Here is a 19770-nt window from a genome sequence, read left to right on the forward strand (position 1 = left end):
TTTGGATTGGTTTGGATTGGTTTGGATTGGTTTGGATTGGTTTGGATTGGTTTGGATTGGTTTGGATTGGTTTGGATTGGTTTGGATTGGTTTGGATTGGTTTGGATTGGTTTGGATTGGTTTGGTTGGTTTGGATTGGTTTGGATTGGTTTGGATTGGTTTGGATTGGTTTGGTTGGTTTGGATTGGTTTGGATTGGTTTGGATTGGTTTGGATTGGTTTGGTTGGTTTGGATTGGTTTGGATTGGTTTGGATTGGTTTGGTTGGTTTGGATTGGTTTGGATTGGTTTGGATTGGTTTGGATTGGTTTGGATTGGTTTGGTTGGTTTGGTTGGTTTGGATTGGTTTGGATTGGTTTGGATTGGTTTGGATTGGTTTGGATTGGTTTGGTTGGTTTGGTTGGTTTGGATTGGTTTGGATTGGTTTGGATTGGTTTGGATTGGTTTGGATTGGTTTGGATTGGTTTGGTTGGTTTGGATTGGTTTGGATTGGTTTGGTTGGTTTGGATTGGTTTGGATTGGTTTGGTTGGTTTGGATTGGTTTGGATTGGTTTGGATTGGTTTGGATTGGTTTGGTTGGTTTGGATTGGTTTGGATTGGTTTGGATTGGTTTGGATTGGTTTGGTTGGTTTGGATTGGTTTGGATTGGTTTGGATTGGTTTGGATTGGTTTGGATTGGTTTGGATTGGTTTGGATTGGTTTGGTTGGTTTGGATTGGTTTGGATTGGTTTGGTTGGTTTGGATTGGTTTGGTTGGATTGGTTTGGTTTGGATTGGTTTGGATTGGTTTGGATTGGTTTGGATTGGTTTGGATTGGTTTGGTTGGTTTGGATTGGTTTGGATTGGTTTGGATTGGTTTGGATTGGATTTGGATTGGTTTGGATTGGTTTGGATTGGTTTGGATTGGTTTGGTTGGTTTGGATTGGTTTGGATTGGTTTGGATTGGTTTGGATTGGTTTGGTTGGTTTGGATTGGTTTGGATTGGTTTGGATTGGTTGGATTGGTTTGGTTGGTTTGGATTGGTTTGGATTGGTTTGGATTGGTTTGGATTGGTTTGGTTGGTTGGTTGGTTGGATTGGTTGGATTGGTTTGGATTGGTTTGGATTGGTTTGGATTGGTTTGGATTGGTTTGGATTGGTTTGGATTGGTTTGGATTGGTTTGGATTGGTTTGGATTGGTTTGGATTGGTTTGGATTGGTTTGGATTGGTTTGGATTGGTTTGGTTGGTTTGGATTGGTTTGGATTGGTTTGGATTGGTTTGGTTTGGTTTGGATTGGTTTGGATTGGTTTGGATTGGTTTGGATTGGTTTGGATTGGTTTGGATTGGTTTGGATTGGTTTGGATTGGTTTGGATTGGTTTGGATTGGTTTGGATTGGTTTGGATTGGTTTGGATTGGTTTGGTTGGTTTGGTTGGTTTGGATTGGTTGGATTGGTTGGTTTGGATTGGTTTGGATTGGTTTGGATTGGTTTGGATTGGTTTGGATTGGTTTGGATTGGTTTGGATTGGTTTGGATTGGTTTGGTTGGTTTGGATTGGTTTGGATTGGTTTGGTTGGTTTGGATTGGTTTGGATTGGTTTGGATTGGTTTGGATTGGTTTGGTTGGTTTGGATTGGTTTGGATTGGTTTGGATTGGTTTGGATTGGTTTGGTTGGTTTGGATTGGTTTGGTTGGATTTGGATTGGTTTGGATTGGTTTGGATTGGTTTGGATTGGTTTGGATTGGTTTGGATTGGATTTGGATTGGTTTGGTTGGATTGGATTGGTTTGGATTGGTTTGGTTGGTTTGGATTGGTTTGGATTGGTTTGGATTGGTTTGGATTGGTTTGGATTGGTTTGGATTGGTTTGGTTGGTTTGGATTGGTTTGGATTGGTTGGATTGGTTTGGATTGGATTGGTTTGGATTGGTTTGGATTGGTTTGGTTGGTTTGGATTGGTTGGTTGGTTTGGTTGGTTTGGATTGGTTTGGATTGGTTTGGATTGGTTTGGATTGGTTTGGATTGGATTTGGTTGGTTTGGATTGGTTTGGATTGGTTTTGATTGGATTTGGATTGGTTTGATTGGTTTTGATTGGATTTGATTGGTTTGGATTGGTTTGGATTGGATTTGGATTGGTTTGGATTGGATTTGGATTGGTTTGGATTGGTTTGGATTGGTTTGGATTGGTTGGATTGGTTTGGATTGGTTTGGATTGGTTTGGATTGGTTTGGTTGGTTTGGATTGGTTTGGTTGGTTTGGATTGGTTTGGATTGGTTGGATTGGTTTGGTTGGTTTGGATTGGTTTGGATTGGTTTGGATTGGTTTGGTTGGTTTGGATTGGTTTGGATTGGTTTGGATTGGTTTGGATTGGTTTGGATTGGTTTGGATTGGTTTGGATTGGTTTGGATTGGTTTGGTTGGTTTGGATTGGTTTGGATTGGTTTGGTTGGTTTGGATTGGTTTGGATTGGTTTGGATTGGTTTGGATTGGTTGGATTGGTTTGGATTGGATTGGTTGGTTGGATTGGTTGGTTTGGATTGGTTTGGATTGGTTTGGATTTAATTTGGATTTAATTTGGTTTAATTTGGATTAGATTTGGATTGGTTTGGATTGGTTTGGATTGGTTTGGATTGGTTTGGATTGGTTTGGATTGGTTTGGATTGGATTTGAATTGGATTTGGATTGGATTTTGATTGGTTTGGATTGGTTTGATTGGATTTTGATTGGTTTGATTGGTTTGGATTGGATTTGGATTGGATTTGGATTGGATTTGGATTGGATTTGGATTGGATTTGGATTGGATTTGGATTGGATTTGGATTGGATTTGGATTGGATTTGGATTGGATTTGGATTGGATTGGATTTGGATTGGATTTGGATTGGATTTGGATTTAATTTGGATTTAATTTGGATTTAATTTGGATTAGATTTGGATTGGATTTGGATTGGATTTGGATTGGATTTGGATTGGATTTGGATTGGATTTGGATTGGATTTTGATTGGATTTGGATTGGATTTTGATTGGATTTTGATTGGATTTTGATTGGATTTGGATTGGATTTGGATTGGATTTGGATTGGATTGGATTTGGATTGGATTTGGATTGGATTTGGATTGGATTTGGATTGGATTTGGATTGGATTTGGATTGGATTTGGATTGGATTTGGATTGGATTTGGATTGATGGGTGACCCTGTGTGACCGAACCATCAGCTCGATTATGGATGTGATATTTTTCGCAATTAATACATCGAAATAGAAATTTTGTTGCGTTATTGCAACGGAATGAGATGTGACATACGTGTTCAACCATTTGTGTCCTACTACACCATTTCTCCTTGCTCCGGTGTAACGAAACGAACATTTTCATATTTGATGAAATCCATTATACCTCTAATGATCCAGAGAGTTAAAGTATAAAGTACTGTAGTAGTAAAAAATAAAGAATAATTTAATGATTTTTTTCCGGGGTCATGTCAAATACTTACCAACTGATGTTACCAATCCAAAAGAGAAAAGTAAAGAGGCGACCAAAAGTAATCCTTGTTCGAACTCTTTATTCCACTCAGGAGCTAACAAAATACCCATAACAATACATCCTCCAAATATTCCAATCAATAGAATCACGTAAACGAACGAAACAAACTTTAGATGGTATTCGACATATTTCAAACGACGCTGGGGAAGACAAATGACAAACAATAACTACCTTCATGAAAAATGATAAAATCCAAACAAGCTTACCAGCACGATTCCTGCAATCAGGTATACATCGAATATACAGGAAATAGTCGCAAAAATGACTCCAAGCAATCCCACAATTGAGTGATCATCTACAATAAATAAACGGTTAATGGCTTTTGGTGAATTTTTGGGTATTGTAACATTCTCGGATGGCACAACACTAGTAACAGTGTATCAGCAGACGTGAATAGGTTGGTTTCAAAAGTGAACATAATCCAGTTAATAATGAATATAGGGAGTGAGTGCTAGTAATGGACCCCTTAACGACGGAAACTTACTTCAATCGCTTCGCTGATGATGATGATGATGATGATGATGGTCCCGCCACATACCCCTACAAAGGTTTGAGCTAGACGATTTATCTTTAAGATAATTGATTGAATTTAATTTTCAACAATTTAATCAAATTTGCAAAACAAAACAAAACGATCTGATTACCATCACAGATATAAATTTCATAACTTTCCATTACTATCCAGCAAAAATAATAAATGTAAAAACTGTTTAATTCATCTACAGATTCTCATAAGTATCAGTAGTGATGCTTCGAGTTCATAAAAATGCAAAACTTGTGATACCTCTCGCACAGATTTCAAAAGTTCCACCAAGAATCGCGTTTCATGTTATTACAAGTAACGTTAGCCACTCGAAAGCATCAATAATAATCTAATAAACTATGTCGTTGTCAACAAAATCAAAACTTGTGTTACCGCTCCGTCGATATCAAAAGTTTTGTTATCAACCGCGGAAACCAAACTCTACTAGATAGCCTATTACTAATCCGCAGAATCATTGAAACAGCTGAAAAAGCGCAAGTCTGTACATAAATTTAAAAATCATTCATATCTGCTTTACGCGCGCGAGGCTCAAACTTTTGTAGACTACACAAAAAAAGGTCAAATTACAATTACGTCAATAAATATAAAATCCATCATCATCATCGAGGCGAACAAAATAGTTTATTAGTGCCTCAATAATTGAAAAACACAATTGTCCAAACAAAATATCCGTAGGTCAAACTTCGTCAAGATACAATAATTAATGATTTTTAAAAAGTCAACTAAGTAGCTGCTTAAAATACAGCTTTTACGTGTGAAACACAAAGTCTCTTGAATTGTGATAATGTCGTTGCACGTTTGATATGTGTAGGCATCGAATTGAAATCATTGATACCTTTAAAAAACAAAGAATTTTGTGAAGCTCCATGCAAAAAGTTGGGTGTTCTTACATCCTCCGCGTTTCTAGTGTTATATCTATGAATGTCACTTCCTCTTTCAATTCGATCACACAAATATCGAGGCAGCAAACCATTTACTACTTTAAAAATGAACACCATTGTTAAATACACAATTCTTTGCTTCACCGAGAGCCACTGCAATGCATCCAACAAAAAAGTTGAGGAAGTGAATCTGTTACATCTTAAAATCAAACGCATAATCTTATTCTGCAAGCGCTGCAATCTCGATATTTGTGTTTGATTTGCTAAAAACAAAATGGAAGGGCAAAAGTCCAAGTGAGGAGAGATGATTGATTTGTACAACTGTATTTTACTAGCTGTATTTAATTCGTTTTTCAGTCGACATAGGATTCCATACTTCTTGGCTATTTTCTTGATGACATTGTCAATATGTTGGTCAAATTTCAATTTATCATCAATAATCACGCCAAGATATTTAATTTCCCGTACGCGATCAAGAGTCTCGTCATCAATTTTCACAGAGACATTATCAATTGAACGATTTCGCGAAATAACCATATACTTTGTTTTACTAATATTCAATTTTAATTGTTTGTACTTCAACCATCTACTTAAAGAATGCAAATCTTCATTCAAGTGTTCAATCGCTTCCTCCAGATTTTGAGCTGCAATGAATATTACAGTATCATCAGCAAACAAATTAATATCACAATAACGTAAGACCCGTCGCATGTCATTAATGTACATAATGAACCCTAATACACTTCCCTGTGGTACACCAAGGTCATTCTCCACGGGACACGACACATAATCATTGAAAGCAGTCCGTTGGGATCTGTCAGACAAATAGCTTTCAAACCATTTGTATGCAGAACCCGAAATTCCAAAGCGCTTAACAGTTTTCAACAATAAGGGCCGAGAAATTGTCTCAAAAGCGCGTTTGAGATCCAAAACACAGCTAGAATAGTATCTTTACGCTCCATATTTTCCTTCCATTTAGATAATACCAGGTTCAATGCAGTTTCACAGGAATGACCTTCCCTGTAACCTGATTGTTCCGGTATTAACAAGTTATTACTATTTAAATATGTAATTAGCTGGCCTTTAACTACAAGTTCTAAAATTTTCTCTAATGTGTGCAACATGTTGATGGGACGAAACTCTTCGGCTTTAATCGTTCCAGCAACTTTTTGTATTGGAATCACTAGTGATTCCTTCCAAACATGCGGCACGTGCCCAGTTTGTAACGATTCATTTATAAGGTCCAGCAAGTTGCGTCCAATGACATGAAAGCAATCTTGAATAACTCTAGCATTAACATTATCAACTCCAGCCGTTTTACCTAAAGAAAAGCAAATGTTTTAAGTTCTTCAAAAGTAATCGGGTGAAAACAATCAAATCTACAGTTAATATTTATCGGCTGTTTTATTTCATCAGGCTCATCCACTAACTCGATAGATCGGTTAATGGATAAGACACTATTGACGAAATAATCGTTGAATTTAGATGCAATTTCTTGTTCTGACTGTTCTAATGTGCCATTGAAAGTTATGGACCGCGGCTTGCAACTACTAGGCTTTAATAATGATTTCAATATTTTCCATAACTCTTTGCTGTTGTTTTGATGCTGATAAATTTTCCTCTGAATATACTCGCAACGTGTACGTGTCAAAGATTGCGAATATTTGTTCCGCGCTACCTGATACCTATTCCAATGATTTTCATTATTAGTTCTACGAAACTTTTTATACAATTTATCTCTTTTACGTTTCAGGCGCAAAAGATCTAAATTATACCAGCTGTTAGAATTATGCAAAGTTACTAACTTCTGTTCTACTAATTGATTGGTACAGGATTTCAAAACGTTTGTAAGAACAGCTGATCTTTCATCTATATTACCGGAATTTTCTTGAAAATCCACGTTTCTTTCGACAAGACCCGAAATTGCTTGTTTAGAATATTTTCTCCAGCACTTCATTTTAATTAAATTACTATCATTACTATTATTGTCGGTAACGTTAATGACTAGCGTTTCATGATCAGTTACTTTTAAATCATCACTCGTTTCGCTAGTTACAGAATCAAAATTTGTATACACATGATCAATCAAAGTTCTACTGTGCTGGGAAATACGCGTATAAGAATTTACTTTTTGTTTCAAATTAAAAAAATCCGCTAAATGTTTCAAATGATTCGAATTGGAATCGTCACACCAATTGATATTAAAATCACCAGCAATTACATTTAATTTACTAGGATCTATAAATGACTCAAACCAGTTTTCCAAAATTTCAATAAAACGCTGGTCACTTGCACTGGGAGAGTGATATAAAACACCATAATTACCCATCTTCATGCCACGTACAACTGCAATGCCTAAGAACCAGTTTCCATCACAAACTTCGTTTAATTGAAGCTTGAACTGAACTGATTCTTTGACATAAATAGCAACACCGCCAGTGTGTCTAGAATGTGATAAACAAGCAGCTACACTATAACCCGGAATGCTATACTGATCAAATGCTTCAATGTCGACTATATGAGTTTCAGAGAAAAACACTAAAAATGGACGTTTATCTTCTACAATCTTACGTAATGCAACGTAGTTTGTAGACAAACCCGCAATATTCAAATACAAAATATCGAATCTGCTCACATTTCTACTAGAACTTGGTTGCTATTCATTGAAACGTAAGCTGCTCTTTTCCGTTCAACTAATCGCTTATAAACACTACACTCAGTACTGAAGGCACTGTGGTTCACGTCCAATTTCATTTTACGTTCGGAATTCATTTTATTACAATTGACACATTTCAATACAGTTGACGTGCATTCGGATGTCTTGTGACGATCGCTGCACTTTGAGCACGCAATGCTGTTTTTGCAATCCGTACTCATGTGCCCAAATTCTCCACATTGAAAACATCTCAAAACACTAATTTCGGGAACAACAAGGCACCGATCAAACCTTATGTTAACTTTTCTCGCGGTCAACAAACAACTATAAGTCTCTTTATCGACTTCAATAACAACATTGTTCTTGTTATACTTAAAACGTGGATTTTCATACATTCTTATTACTTTAACATCATTTATTGCGATGTCTTCATTCTGATCTTTCAAAATCTGAATGAATTCATCGGAAGAAAACTTATCGCACATTCCCATCACTTTTAGTCTTGGCACCGATGAGGGAACAACAGCATTATAGTTTTCACCCAGATCGCTTTGAATGCCATTTTTCACAACATCAACATTAAATCCTGTTGCACACTCAGCAATAATAGAGCCATTTTCCCGTTTCTAAAGTTACTGATCCTGTGTGTTTTCGGATCCAGTTTACTATTCAAAAATTTACGAGTATCATCGCTACTCTGGTTGGACTCTTTCGGTTTAATCACAATGACCGGACGAGCCTTACGAGGGACCTTTACTTCCTTAGGCGCAGTGACTTTTTTCATTACTTTGACGTTATTTTTCCCAACATTACTTTTAACAATATCCGCGAAACTAACATTTTCTGGCATTGCAATATCAGATGTGTCGTCAACATCTTGTACCTTACGCTTTTTCGTTTTGGGAGTCAAATTAGGCCCCGTAGCCTTTCGCGATGTACCTTGCATTTCATTCATTCCAGTTACATTTCTACTCAGGTTAAATTGAAAAATGAACATTTCATATTTTCCATTTCTTTGCTGATCGAATTTTTGAGACCATTAACAGCCTCGTTCAAAACCTCAGATACATTTTTCTGCAATTTCTCAATACCGATTAACAACGCGCTGTCTATTTGGGCAGTAATGTGATTCCGAATATCACCGATCGAATCAGAAAGAGAAGAAAGTTTCTTCATCTCTTCATCGAAACGAATGGTATTCGGAACCTGTACATTCTGTCCGTCGCAAGATCGACTAGATAGACAGTCACAACACTTGAAAAAACATTTGCATTCTCCGTAATCAATCTAGCCGCTGCCTTCGCTTCAATAGGAGAGCAGCGGGCAGGAAAAAAATTCCCACATTGAAAACAACACAGTGTGAGATCGTTGATTGCGATCCCACTTTACCCTTTTCGCACTCCATCCTCTACACAGCAGTGGACTCAAACATGCAACAACACACTACACTATCCACAGAGAATAAAAGAAATGGGGCAAGCAAATGAACAACAACAGCTTGCCGCGCGAAGCTATAGGTAGAACTATGGCTTCACGGGATGCTGTGTTGAGTAATAAATGTTAAATTAAACGAAAATTTGGCACGGAGGCTTAATGCCTCCTACTTATCCTGTTATAATCACGAAAAGGGCACACGATAGAAATATTTTTCCCGCGGCACAAGTTCACTTTCACACGTAAAAATTAACTTTTCTTTCCGCACAGAGGCAAACAAACTATGATGTCCACCATCACCACACAGAATGAACAAATTGCCATTCTGCAGCCGTAGATGACAAGGAACAGGTATCAGCATCGCATTTCGTACATAACACATTGTAAAACATTCATTTTTACTACAAAAATATGTATTTTAAACTTATGTAGCCAGGTTGTCTATTATGGCCGCAACATCGAGTTTGTTTACATACGTATTATGGTCCCCCCATTTGATTTACATGTTCCATTTCCACATGTTCCTGTTGCCGGTTTTTGTTCAAGGGGTCCATTATACGCACGGGGTCCATTACTAGCACTCACTCCCTAATTGTTTCACGGATGTGGCTTTTTCAATCTGAGGATAATCAAAATGGCAAAATTTTTATATTTTCAAGGAATATAAAGTATTCGAGAAAGTTCAGCACAAATTCATGCGGGAGTTAATGTTTAAGAAAAAAATCTAGGATAAATTTTTGGATTGCCAATCCAGAGATAGCGAATTAGATTCTCGTTCCGTTCTAGGATGCTTTTGGGTTGGAAACTGTCTCGACACACTGGGCATAGTGCAGTGGTCCCCAGCATGCTTACTATCTAGGGTCGCATAGAAATTTTGCATTGTGAAAGCGGGCCACAGTACATTTGCATGATTTGTTTTTAATTTCATGCAGAATTTCACAGCTTAATCAAAATGATTTTAAATATCTATTTCACATTTCAATAAAATTTTGTTGCGATGAATCTATTTAAATAACATACATAAGAACATTTTATTCTACGGGTTTTATCACCGTAGCTGACTTTTAGTTGATGCTAACAGATACTTTTGTGGTAGCGGACTTGACACGAGAAAAATATTTTCGCATCAACATGTTTTTAGCATAGTTTGCAGAATATATATTAATCTATTTTCCCAATTGATCATATTGTCCGATTCTAAGATTCTGAATTTTTGTTGAAGAAGTATTGTTCACTACACACAACAATAACGATTCCTTAACCCCATTCTATCGGCTATCAAGAACTTTAAATATGCAAACGCAGCTTAGTGTTCATTAAGCACTTCCACAGTTATTAACTGCGAGGTTTCTTAGCCAGGTTACCATTTTTGCATTCGTATATCATGAGGCTAACACGATGATACTTTTATGCCCAGGGAAGTCGATTCAATTTCCAATCCGAAAATTGCCTAGACCGGCACCGGAAATCGAACCCAGCCACCCTCAGCATGGTCTTGCTTTGTAGCTGCGCGTCTTACCGCACGGCTAAGGAGGGCCCCTGCAAAACTTATGCGTGTATCTTTTTTGGGCAGTCAAAATATTGAAATCTCTTAATTCTGTGTCATTGATCAGACACAAATTAAGATTTCGAGATACCATTGAGCATAACTTGTCGTGTCTGTCGTAGCCACGCAAATCCGTTAATCAACTTACTTTTTGACGTAAACTACGTCTAACGGGAAGACTCGGATACAGGGTGTAAAACGGAAATTTCCAAATTCGAGACCGTCACGAAATTAGGATAGATTTCAATCGCTAATAGCTCCTTTATCTTACGATGGATTTTCGAGATTTTATTATCAATCGAATCGGAAACTCTCCAGCAATTTTTTATGCCCATTGGAACTATTGAATATTAGCGTAAAAACATTGAAAATCCCAATTCTTTAGAAACCCAGTAAAATTTCAGGGTTTCGTTACGGCCGCCATATGGTGCGGTTGGTTCTTGCGCTCTACTTTTGTGCGGTGATTCGCTCAAAAACTAGAACAAAAGAGCCATGACCGCGGTCGAAGCAAAAGAGTAATGTTTATGAAAAAGTGCTTTAGGTGCTGGACATGTTCGCCCTTGCTAATAATTATTTAAAGCTTACACTGATGGACATAATTATACTTCAAATTTTCATTGTAATCCCTCTAAATGCATAAACAGGTTTATGTTAAAAGGCAATCGTAGACTAACATTATAAAGCCAATTTTGATGTAAACTGCGTCTAAGGGGAAGACTGGGATACAATTTGTACAATAGGGACACGGCAGGTATTTTCGTCCTTCGTCGTATGGGTCGAAACCTATGAAAGCAACGTCCATTTGCTGGAACTACACTTTAGCAGAACGTTTCTCCTGAGCTTACGATTCGGTACGGATGAGTTCGGCAAAAAAATGTCTCTTTTATTGGTTTTCGAGACTATGACGAAAAGACGAAAATGCCTGCCGTAACCCTGTTTCAAAATTGAGGACCATTTCTTAGGCAATTACCTTTGAGATGCATTAACCACTCTAAGTCGAATAGGTAATAGTCGAAGAAAGGCATCATCACCACTGGGGAATGAATTCGGGTTTTTTTTTTGAGTGAAAATTTTAAATTGTCGCATTCAATTTTTTTCATATTTTGAATTACGTCAATTTTGTTCGAAATCAGTAACATCAGCAGAGATTCCATGTTGCCGTGCCACATTGCATAGTTCGATAAACCGTGAAGCGATAGATGTAGGGGAGAACGGTCTAAAATGCACCCCTTAAGCTTTTTCGATGTTTTCGCCCATATAAACAAAAATACCCAACCATTTCAACGTATAGGTGCAAACCCAGCTACATTTCACAATGATCTCCTATTCACAACAATAAGTTTGTTTTGAAAATAGGTCTGGGGCAAAACGCCCGAATGGTGGTCTAAAACGACTCAATTGCATGTAAAATGATGGTGAACGCATGGTTGTTTGTTTTTTCTTAATGGATTGAACTACAATCTTACGGATGTGGTGGAAAAATAGCAAATCGTTAAATTTAAGTGAATATGAAGGGATTTTGCTGAACTTTTCCAATGGAGCTCAATGATGGATAACTAATTATGAATTGTAATGGTAATATTCGTTCATAAATGCACTACAACAGATTATAAGAGTGATTTTATGAGTGAGGCCATTTTGCCCCAGGGGTGCATTTTGGACCATTCTCCCCTACTTGCTTTTGGAAATTTTTGATGTCATGTCCATCGAACTATTTCATTTATTACGCGACGCAGAGAATACACTATTTGAACACTTACCCAAGCTAATTCAGCTAAATGTAGTCATGTAACTACTGTTCTAATGTTAGCCAAATGAGTGTTATAATGAATATTATGCAACCCATTTGATTTGACAACGTTCATTAAAGCACCCATTTCGTTGGTATGGAAAAGTAGGCCGTTTTATGACTCAACAGTGCTGTAAACCAGATATTATGATCAGGAATTGCAAAAAGTTAATTACAGTCGCCTTTCCACATCTCCATATTGAAGGGACCATCGAGATAAGGAGAGATCAAGGAATTAAAATGGGTAGTAGAAGGAAAAAATCTCGGTGCAGAACATACTCGCGAAATATCGAATCGTGGGAAAATCAATTTAACACGTAAAAGAATTACATAAATATTAACATTGGCGTAACTACCTCGGAAGCCCTGGGGGGGGGGGTGGGTGGTCTATAGCCCCTTTATATTTTTTTTTTCGAAATTGACCCTCTTTTTGAAAATTCTCGAACATTTTAACATCTCATCAAGTTATCAGCGGTAATGTGACAAATGCAGTCCAAACACGTGCACGTGTGCACGTGTGAGCAACAACACACAGTCTATGTTTAATTGCGCTCGACTAGCGTCAGGCAGTGGATATATTTGCATACTTCATGAATATTCAATCTATCTCAAATGAAAAAAAAAATAGTGCAACTTTCCGTGGATTCCGCCGAGAATCTTCCAAGAATTCTGATGAGAATCCTTTAGTAATCCTGATTGGAATGTTCCAGGGACTCCGACGGGAATCTCTAGATATTTCGACGAGAATATCGATGGGAGCCTCCAGGGATCATGAAGGGAATCCACCAGAGATTTTGGAAGGAATGTTTCAGGAATTCCAAAAGAAAAATTTCAAGGATTCCGACGAGAATGTATCAGGGATCCTTCACCCTCCAGGAATTTCGACGTGAATATTTCAGGAATTTGAAGGGGAATATTCCAGGGATTTCGTCGAAAACCCTCCAGGAATTCCAATATGATGGTTCCATGTATTTCATGAGCAATGTTCCAGGGATGATGACGCATATCGTCGAAGAATTCCGAAGCAATCCGTCGAAGGACTTCGAAGCAAATCGTCGAGCGACTCCGAATTAATCCTTCAGTTATTTCGAAAAGAACCCTCCAGCGATCCCGAAGGGAATCCTCCAAGGATGTTGACGTCGAAACGTCGAATGATTTTGAAGCAATTCTTCGCGGGATTCCGAAGCTAATCGTCAGCCGGATTCACGGTGCTTTATTTACCGTTATTATAAAAATAAATATACCATTCAATCGACAGCCGCCATTTGATTCCTACTATAATTCTACGCTTCTGGACAAATTTTCAAAAAAATCGTTTGCAGGGATTTTTGAGTTACGCCATTTTTAAATTTTTCGAGGAAAAACGCCCCATAAACCGATTAAAAATCCATAGCACAACGTAATAACTTAAAAACAAACAAGTTTTTTATTGTGCAAAATCAATTAAATCTCTATACCCACAAAAAAAAAACATTTTCCTTTGGAGCAATAGGGTAACCGCGCCTTTAGTGGTGGTAGCACCAATAGTGGAGGTAGTATGATTTTGTTTTGTAATTATACACTCTACTATAGTTTCAGTTGATACATTATGGTAAAAATATGATGTTAATTACAACTTTTCATAAAATTTCGATTGAAACCAAATGATGTTTCTCAATGAAATTTACTCCCCTGTCCCTATAGTGGAACAACTGTGCGTAGCTCTGGAAGGTGCAATTCGAAGATCTTGTGTGCAAAGTCTTACAATAAGTCTTACATGTTCCTTGGTTTTGCGTATGACATCGACATCATTGGTGTAGATTGCAGTGCAATGGAAGAATCTTTTAAACGGAAGAGTGGAATAATAGGACTGACTGATCATGAATTTTGTCAAAACTATGTACCTGGTGGCTGGCAGTGAGCGTTGCAGCCCAAACTGAGTTAGTCCCGAGGTTGAATGGGTTGGATGCAATTTGAGGTTGTCGACGAATTCATATATCTTGGAACACTCATTATATGTGATAATGACGTTATCCGCGAGGTTTTCACCTGTTGCAGCTGTCACGTGTTGCAGCTGCAAGTAGAACTAGCCTACAAACACGGACAAAGCTAGCTCTGTATACATCGTTGATTCGTCCAGTAGCCATGTACGACCATGAAGCATGGTCGTTCAAAGATACAGAACATCGAATTTTAGGAGTATTTGAGTGGAAAATACTTGGCAATGCGGTGGAAAATTAAGAATGGCTCAGACGCTTGAATCAATTGCGCCAAGTGTACAAACATGCAGACATTGGCAGGCTTTTAAAATACGGCATATTACAGTGGGGTGGACATAATGCACGTATGCCGAAAGAGAGACCAGCAAAAGTCATGTTTAGCATAGAACCTGGAAGAGGACATTGGCTCCAGGGTAGACCATGCACTCGCTGGCTGTGTGCAATCCTGGAAGATGCGCGTAAAATGCGTGTGTTGTAGGCGTGCCGGGGGATCTGTGACTGGCGGCCCTAGAACGAGCGACCTAGAACAAGATATTACAGTCGGTTTTGCTCCGGATAACATGGAGTGTACGACCATTATATACAGGCAGATAGATATTTAATTGATTTTGCATTAAAAAAAAAACTCGTTTGCAATTTATTACGTTGTGCTATGGATTTTTAATTGATTTACAAGGCATTTTTCATCAAAAAACTTAAAAATGGCATAACTCAAAAATCTAGCCAACGGTTTTTTTGAAAATTTGTCCAGAAACGTAGAATTATAGTAGGAATCGAATGGCGACTGCATATTGAATGGTATATTTATTTTCATAATAACGGTAAATGAAGCACCGTGCTAGAGATCCCAACGCAGATCATTTGCAAAACGTCGAGAGACTCCGAATTAAATCTTCAAAGGATTACGAAGCAAATCGCTTCGATTCTGATTTGTCAAGGAATTCCTAAACCAATCTTAAAACGAATCTGGAGATATTCCGGAGCAAATCAACGAGAGATTCTAAAGCAAATCCTCCATGGAAGGGTATTTTTCACAGATTCCCAAGGGTATTGCTTAACAATACTGGAAAGAATCCAGTAGGAATTCTTCAGGATTACGATTGGAATACTTCGATGAATCCGAAAAGAATTCTTAAGAGATTGAAGTGAGAATTCTTCTCGAATTCTGATGAGAATCCTTCTCCGATGCTGATGGGAATCTTTCTCAGAATTCAGAAACAAGCTAATTTTTCTTCCACTCATTTCATTAAGTATGATAGAGTGAATATGAGAGATAACTCTTTAGTCTTTCATTCATTATGCTATATGTTGCTATATGTAATTCATTATGCTATATGTTGAAAACTGATATCACTGCTAACTAACTTATCAAATCCTAGGGGGGGCTAATTTTTCTCTAGGGAGGGCTATAGAAAATAAGCGTTGGACACTTGCAAACAAATGACGTGTTCACGCCTCAAGAAACGAACACTGAATGATCTTCATTTATTTTCTTTGTCCCTTTCCAACAATCTAGAATTCCATGTCAGCCTACTGAGATTCAATTTCAAATTTCTTCTCAGTATTCTGGCATTTCGAATGCCTACTACGATAGAATTTCAAAATCGTTATCATTTTGTTTTATTTAAATTCTATTTTATTTATCAATGTAACCAAAAACTGGAAATGCTGTTTTTCAGGCTCACTTTATTTCCCACAGTGTCAAATAACAACAAACATGTTTTCAAAGTCAGATGAACTTGCCAGTAGTTTTGAATATAAATCGAATAAATCTGAATTCCGCACTATTTACATGCGTTCAGATTTCTGATCATTCATCAGGTAATCGGGAAATTCTTGACTTTGTTCAATATTTTAGATACCATCGTTCGAGGGTTCTTTTGACAAATCGGGGGCTACTTTGGACATTTTGGAACAAGAATTATAACGTATATTACTCTTAAATTACTCTTAAATTATGATCATTCGGGTATCGTGTTCTGTTATTTTTTTTTTAGAAAATAAAAAATCCATAGTATCCCCCGGAGTCAAAAGAAGCCATGCACGACGGAAGCGTAAAGTACGTTGATATTCAGCTTATGTTCCGGAGTTAAAATTAAAGCAAATTTAAATTTTGCCAAACCCTAACTTGTATTGAAGGTTTCCTCATTTCAGAGCAGTATATGACAACATTAGTTTGACCAGAAGCTCAACATTTACCCCAGGACAATACCATCGAAGTTGCTTGCTGTTGGCCTACGTAACATCTATGAAGTGATGAATTTATTTAATCATGCTGGTGCTTGAACATCGTAATGTTATGAACTTTACAGATTCCCTGAATATAACAACAAACTGAGCATGTCATGTCATCTAATGCTTATCAACGGGCCATATGTAGTATATATTCTGAAATCCTTCAAGGCCGCACTTTGGGGATCACTGGCATAGTGTATTTATTGTACTTGCCACACAAGATACATACGCATGCAAAAAGCTTTCAATTAATCCCAGTTGGAATGTGGAGCCATTGAAGAAGAAGAAGATCGGTTATTGATGCCATCGTCGATAGAGCTCAGCCATCCAGTTCCAGTTATTGGAAGCATTGACTAATCTTGAGAGATCTCCATATGTTTCGTATACTTTGAGAAGCAGCTCTAGCTTCATTAATCCGTGTTCCTATGTTGATCTTGGTTCCATCGTGCTGTGGGGTTTGAGTAAAATACCTTTAGCATGTGTTCATAGATTCATACCTCAGCGTGCCAATCGGCGAGCAGCAAGCCATGGCTCTCTCTTCTTGGCAGATCTACGTGGCGTGCACGCACACGCATCCACAGAGAGTCGTTGTCATATCATTTCATTTGCGGCTTTTTAGGGTAGGAATTCCTTGGGCTTATCTATTTTTTGGATCCTGTCGCTGATTTCATAAGATGAGTTGAATTCAAGTGGTTAAATTGTGAAGAATGATATTATTTTGGTTTGAAAAATCACATGGCACGTCTGGAGTACCGCTGGAAAATCGTTTTATGGTTTGGAAAATCACAAAACGCATCTGAAAGATCGTCAGAAAATGATTTTTAGTTTGCAAGATCACAGACGCGTCTGGAAGATCGTCGGTGATAATATCTCAGGCTTTGTGAAATTTAAGGTAAATATTATTTTCTATGCGTTTTCTCGGAAGGTCAACATCGACATGTTGATGGTGCACTATACGCGAGACTAAAAGATGGAATAAATGTTTAACATTTAAACGAGTGGCGTCGCTTGTGCACATGAAGCTTACCAGATGTTCGATATATCTCAATCTTTAAGAACTATAAAGTTATGGACTTCTACATTATTGCTATAAAGACCATGATGTTGAGACAAGTTTATTTTGGTGTACATTTTTCGAAGGAATTAATCGGTATCTAAAATGTAACAAATTCTACCCTTCGTCTCGTTAAATAACCTCATGTTGAAGGTTTTTTTTCGTTTATTGGGAGAAGAAGGGGAATGAGGGGCTCGAGTAAAATACCTTCAGCATGTGTTCATACCTCAGTGTGTCAATCGGCGAGCAGCAATCCATGACTCTACCTCTTCTTGTCAGATCTCCGCGGCGTGAACACGCATCCACGGAGTACCGCTGTCATATCATTTCGTTTCCGGCCATTTGGAGTGGCACACGTGTGACGCTAACTGGTCGCCAAAATATTGAAAGTTTTCGACCTGCTCCACTGTTTGGTCAACTACCGTACATTTGAAGGCACCAAATCAACGTGAATTGTGCTGCTAGGGGGGGTTGTTCGTGTAGACAGCCATCGATTTGGTCTTGTTGACGTTGATGTTGAAGAGTATTCGGCTATGACGCCGTAGAAGAGTATTCGGTCAGTCAGCCATAGCGCTGGCAAAGCAACATCATCATCACGGCCATCATCATCAAGGACCTCTTAAGAAGGTTAAGAAGGCCAGATGTGTTCTTGGAAAAACTCCAAGGGGAAAACCCAGGCCTGACGACGTCAAAGCCTCAACAATGAAGTCGAAAGGAGTCTGATATGGTCCCAGATCAAGGTTAAAGTAAGCAGTCGCCCAAAATGGAGATCTTCTATGTTGCCACTAAATAACACACTTAAATCATTTCACAGATTTCGGTGAATTTTTCTTCAATTCACCGAAATCTCAACAGCAGATTTGTTCGGTAATAATTTCACCGATTTTCTGCGGTATTTTCCTTTGTTCAACTGTCAAAACTACCAAAAAATCGGTAAAATTTTTACCGAACAGTTCTGCTGTTGAGATTTCGGTGAAATTTCACAGAAATCTGCGATTTATTTTAAGTGTGAATGTATCAATAGGGATTTTTTCAGTGTTGGGTAGCATTATCACTGCGACCAGTTTTTTAAATCTATTTTGATGTATTCTCATTTTATCATGGCAATATTACGGTTCAAGTAACTATTCGGTAGCCTATTTCCAATCTGGAAATAAATTCTAATGAACTGCATCACAAGTTGTTTTCCACAGCTCATAGCGTTATACTAACCCTTTTGTTGATGAGCTTTGTTCTGTTTTTGTAAATTGTCGGGCAATGGCATGAAATATGTTCCTTCTTTATCCATTCATTATATCTTTCGCTTTCAAATCCACCTTTGTTCAAAAATCTTCATGCCTAACGGAATTATCTAATCAGTACTTTAACCTCTGATTCTATCATGTACGTCTAAGTTTGGAAGATGATATTAGCATTTCCATATCATTCTAAAAGCGTTTAATTTCACGCAGAAGTAACACTAATTAATTATAGCTCAACAGTGCCTAGGAACCCAATGTAAATTGACTTGGTTATAACGAGACAAATGTCGTAAGGAATTCATAAGACATTCCCAGACATGTTAAGAAAAGCATGTCGCTGACTTCAAGGAATTCAGAACGGCTTTACTATCGGACAGCCCGACAGACTAAATTCAGATACTTAAATAGGTATTTAGTCGCAAACACAAATTGGAGCATTCTAAAATAGATAGCATTTCAGATTGAAACACAGTAGGCCACTTACCCCTGCGGATTGAGATTCCTGTCCCAGGGCCTGCCTCCTCGGCTCGGTTGTACATCCCTGAACTATATGAGTAGTGAACCATTGGATATGGATGGGATTTATTATCTGCAATAAACATTTAAAGTAATGTTCGATTAATGATATCTCGCGCTTAGTTTCATAGGGGCGTAACTGTATTGATCGATTTTTCTTAATCGATTTTATATTTTGGTTATAACTCAATTGTTTCAAAAGCTACAACCGTGATTATCAATTCTGGTGCAAGATACATTTATCCTCTATCGCACCAAACCATTAAATCATCGACAAACTAGCACAATTCGCCACAATAATAAAAAGAAAACATCGACGAAAAGAAATCGATCAATACAGTTACGCCCCCAGTTACGTTACCCAAAAATGAGATTTTATCATT

General features: G+C 37.7%; 1 protein-coding gene across 2 annotated transcripts in view; it reads right to left on the reverse strand.

Moving 5' to 3' along the window:
* Positions 1-3230: 3230 nt before the first annotated feature.
* LOC134227190 (uncharacterized) overlaps positions 3231-19770 on the reverse strand; it is a 31173-nt gene continuing 14633 nt past the window's right edge. Inside the window, exons 2-5 of one of the 2 annotated variants that reach the window (XM_062708514.1) lie at positions 19356-19460; positions 3719-3807; positions 3463-3652; positions 3231-3398 (exon numbers count right to left, since the gene is read on the reverse strand). In XM_062708514.1, the coding sequence (XP_062564498.1) occupies positions 3298-3398; positions 3463-3652; positions 3719-3807; positions 19356-19460 (485 nt within the window). In that variant the 3' untranslated portion in view covers positions 3231-3297. The remainder of the gene's footprint in view (positions 3399-3462; positions 3653-3718; positions 3808-19355; positions 19461-19770) is intronic. The other variant, XM_062708515.1, reaches the window with a different exon arrangement.

Source organism: Armigeres subalbatus, chromosome 3, assembly GCF_024139115.2.
Source record: "Armigeres subalbatus isolate Guangzhou_Male chromosome 3, GZ_Asu_2, whole genome shotgun sequence".
Taxonomy (NCBI): domain Eukaryota; kingdom Metazoa; phylum Arthropoda; class Insecta; order Diptera; family Culicidae; genus Armigeres; species Armigeres subalbatus.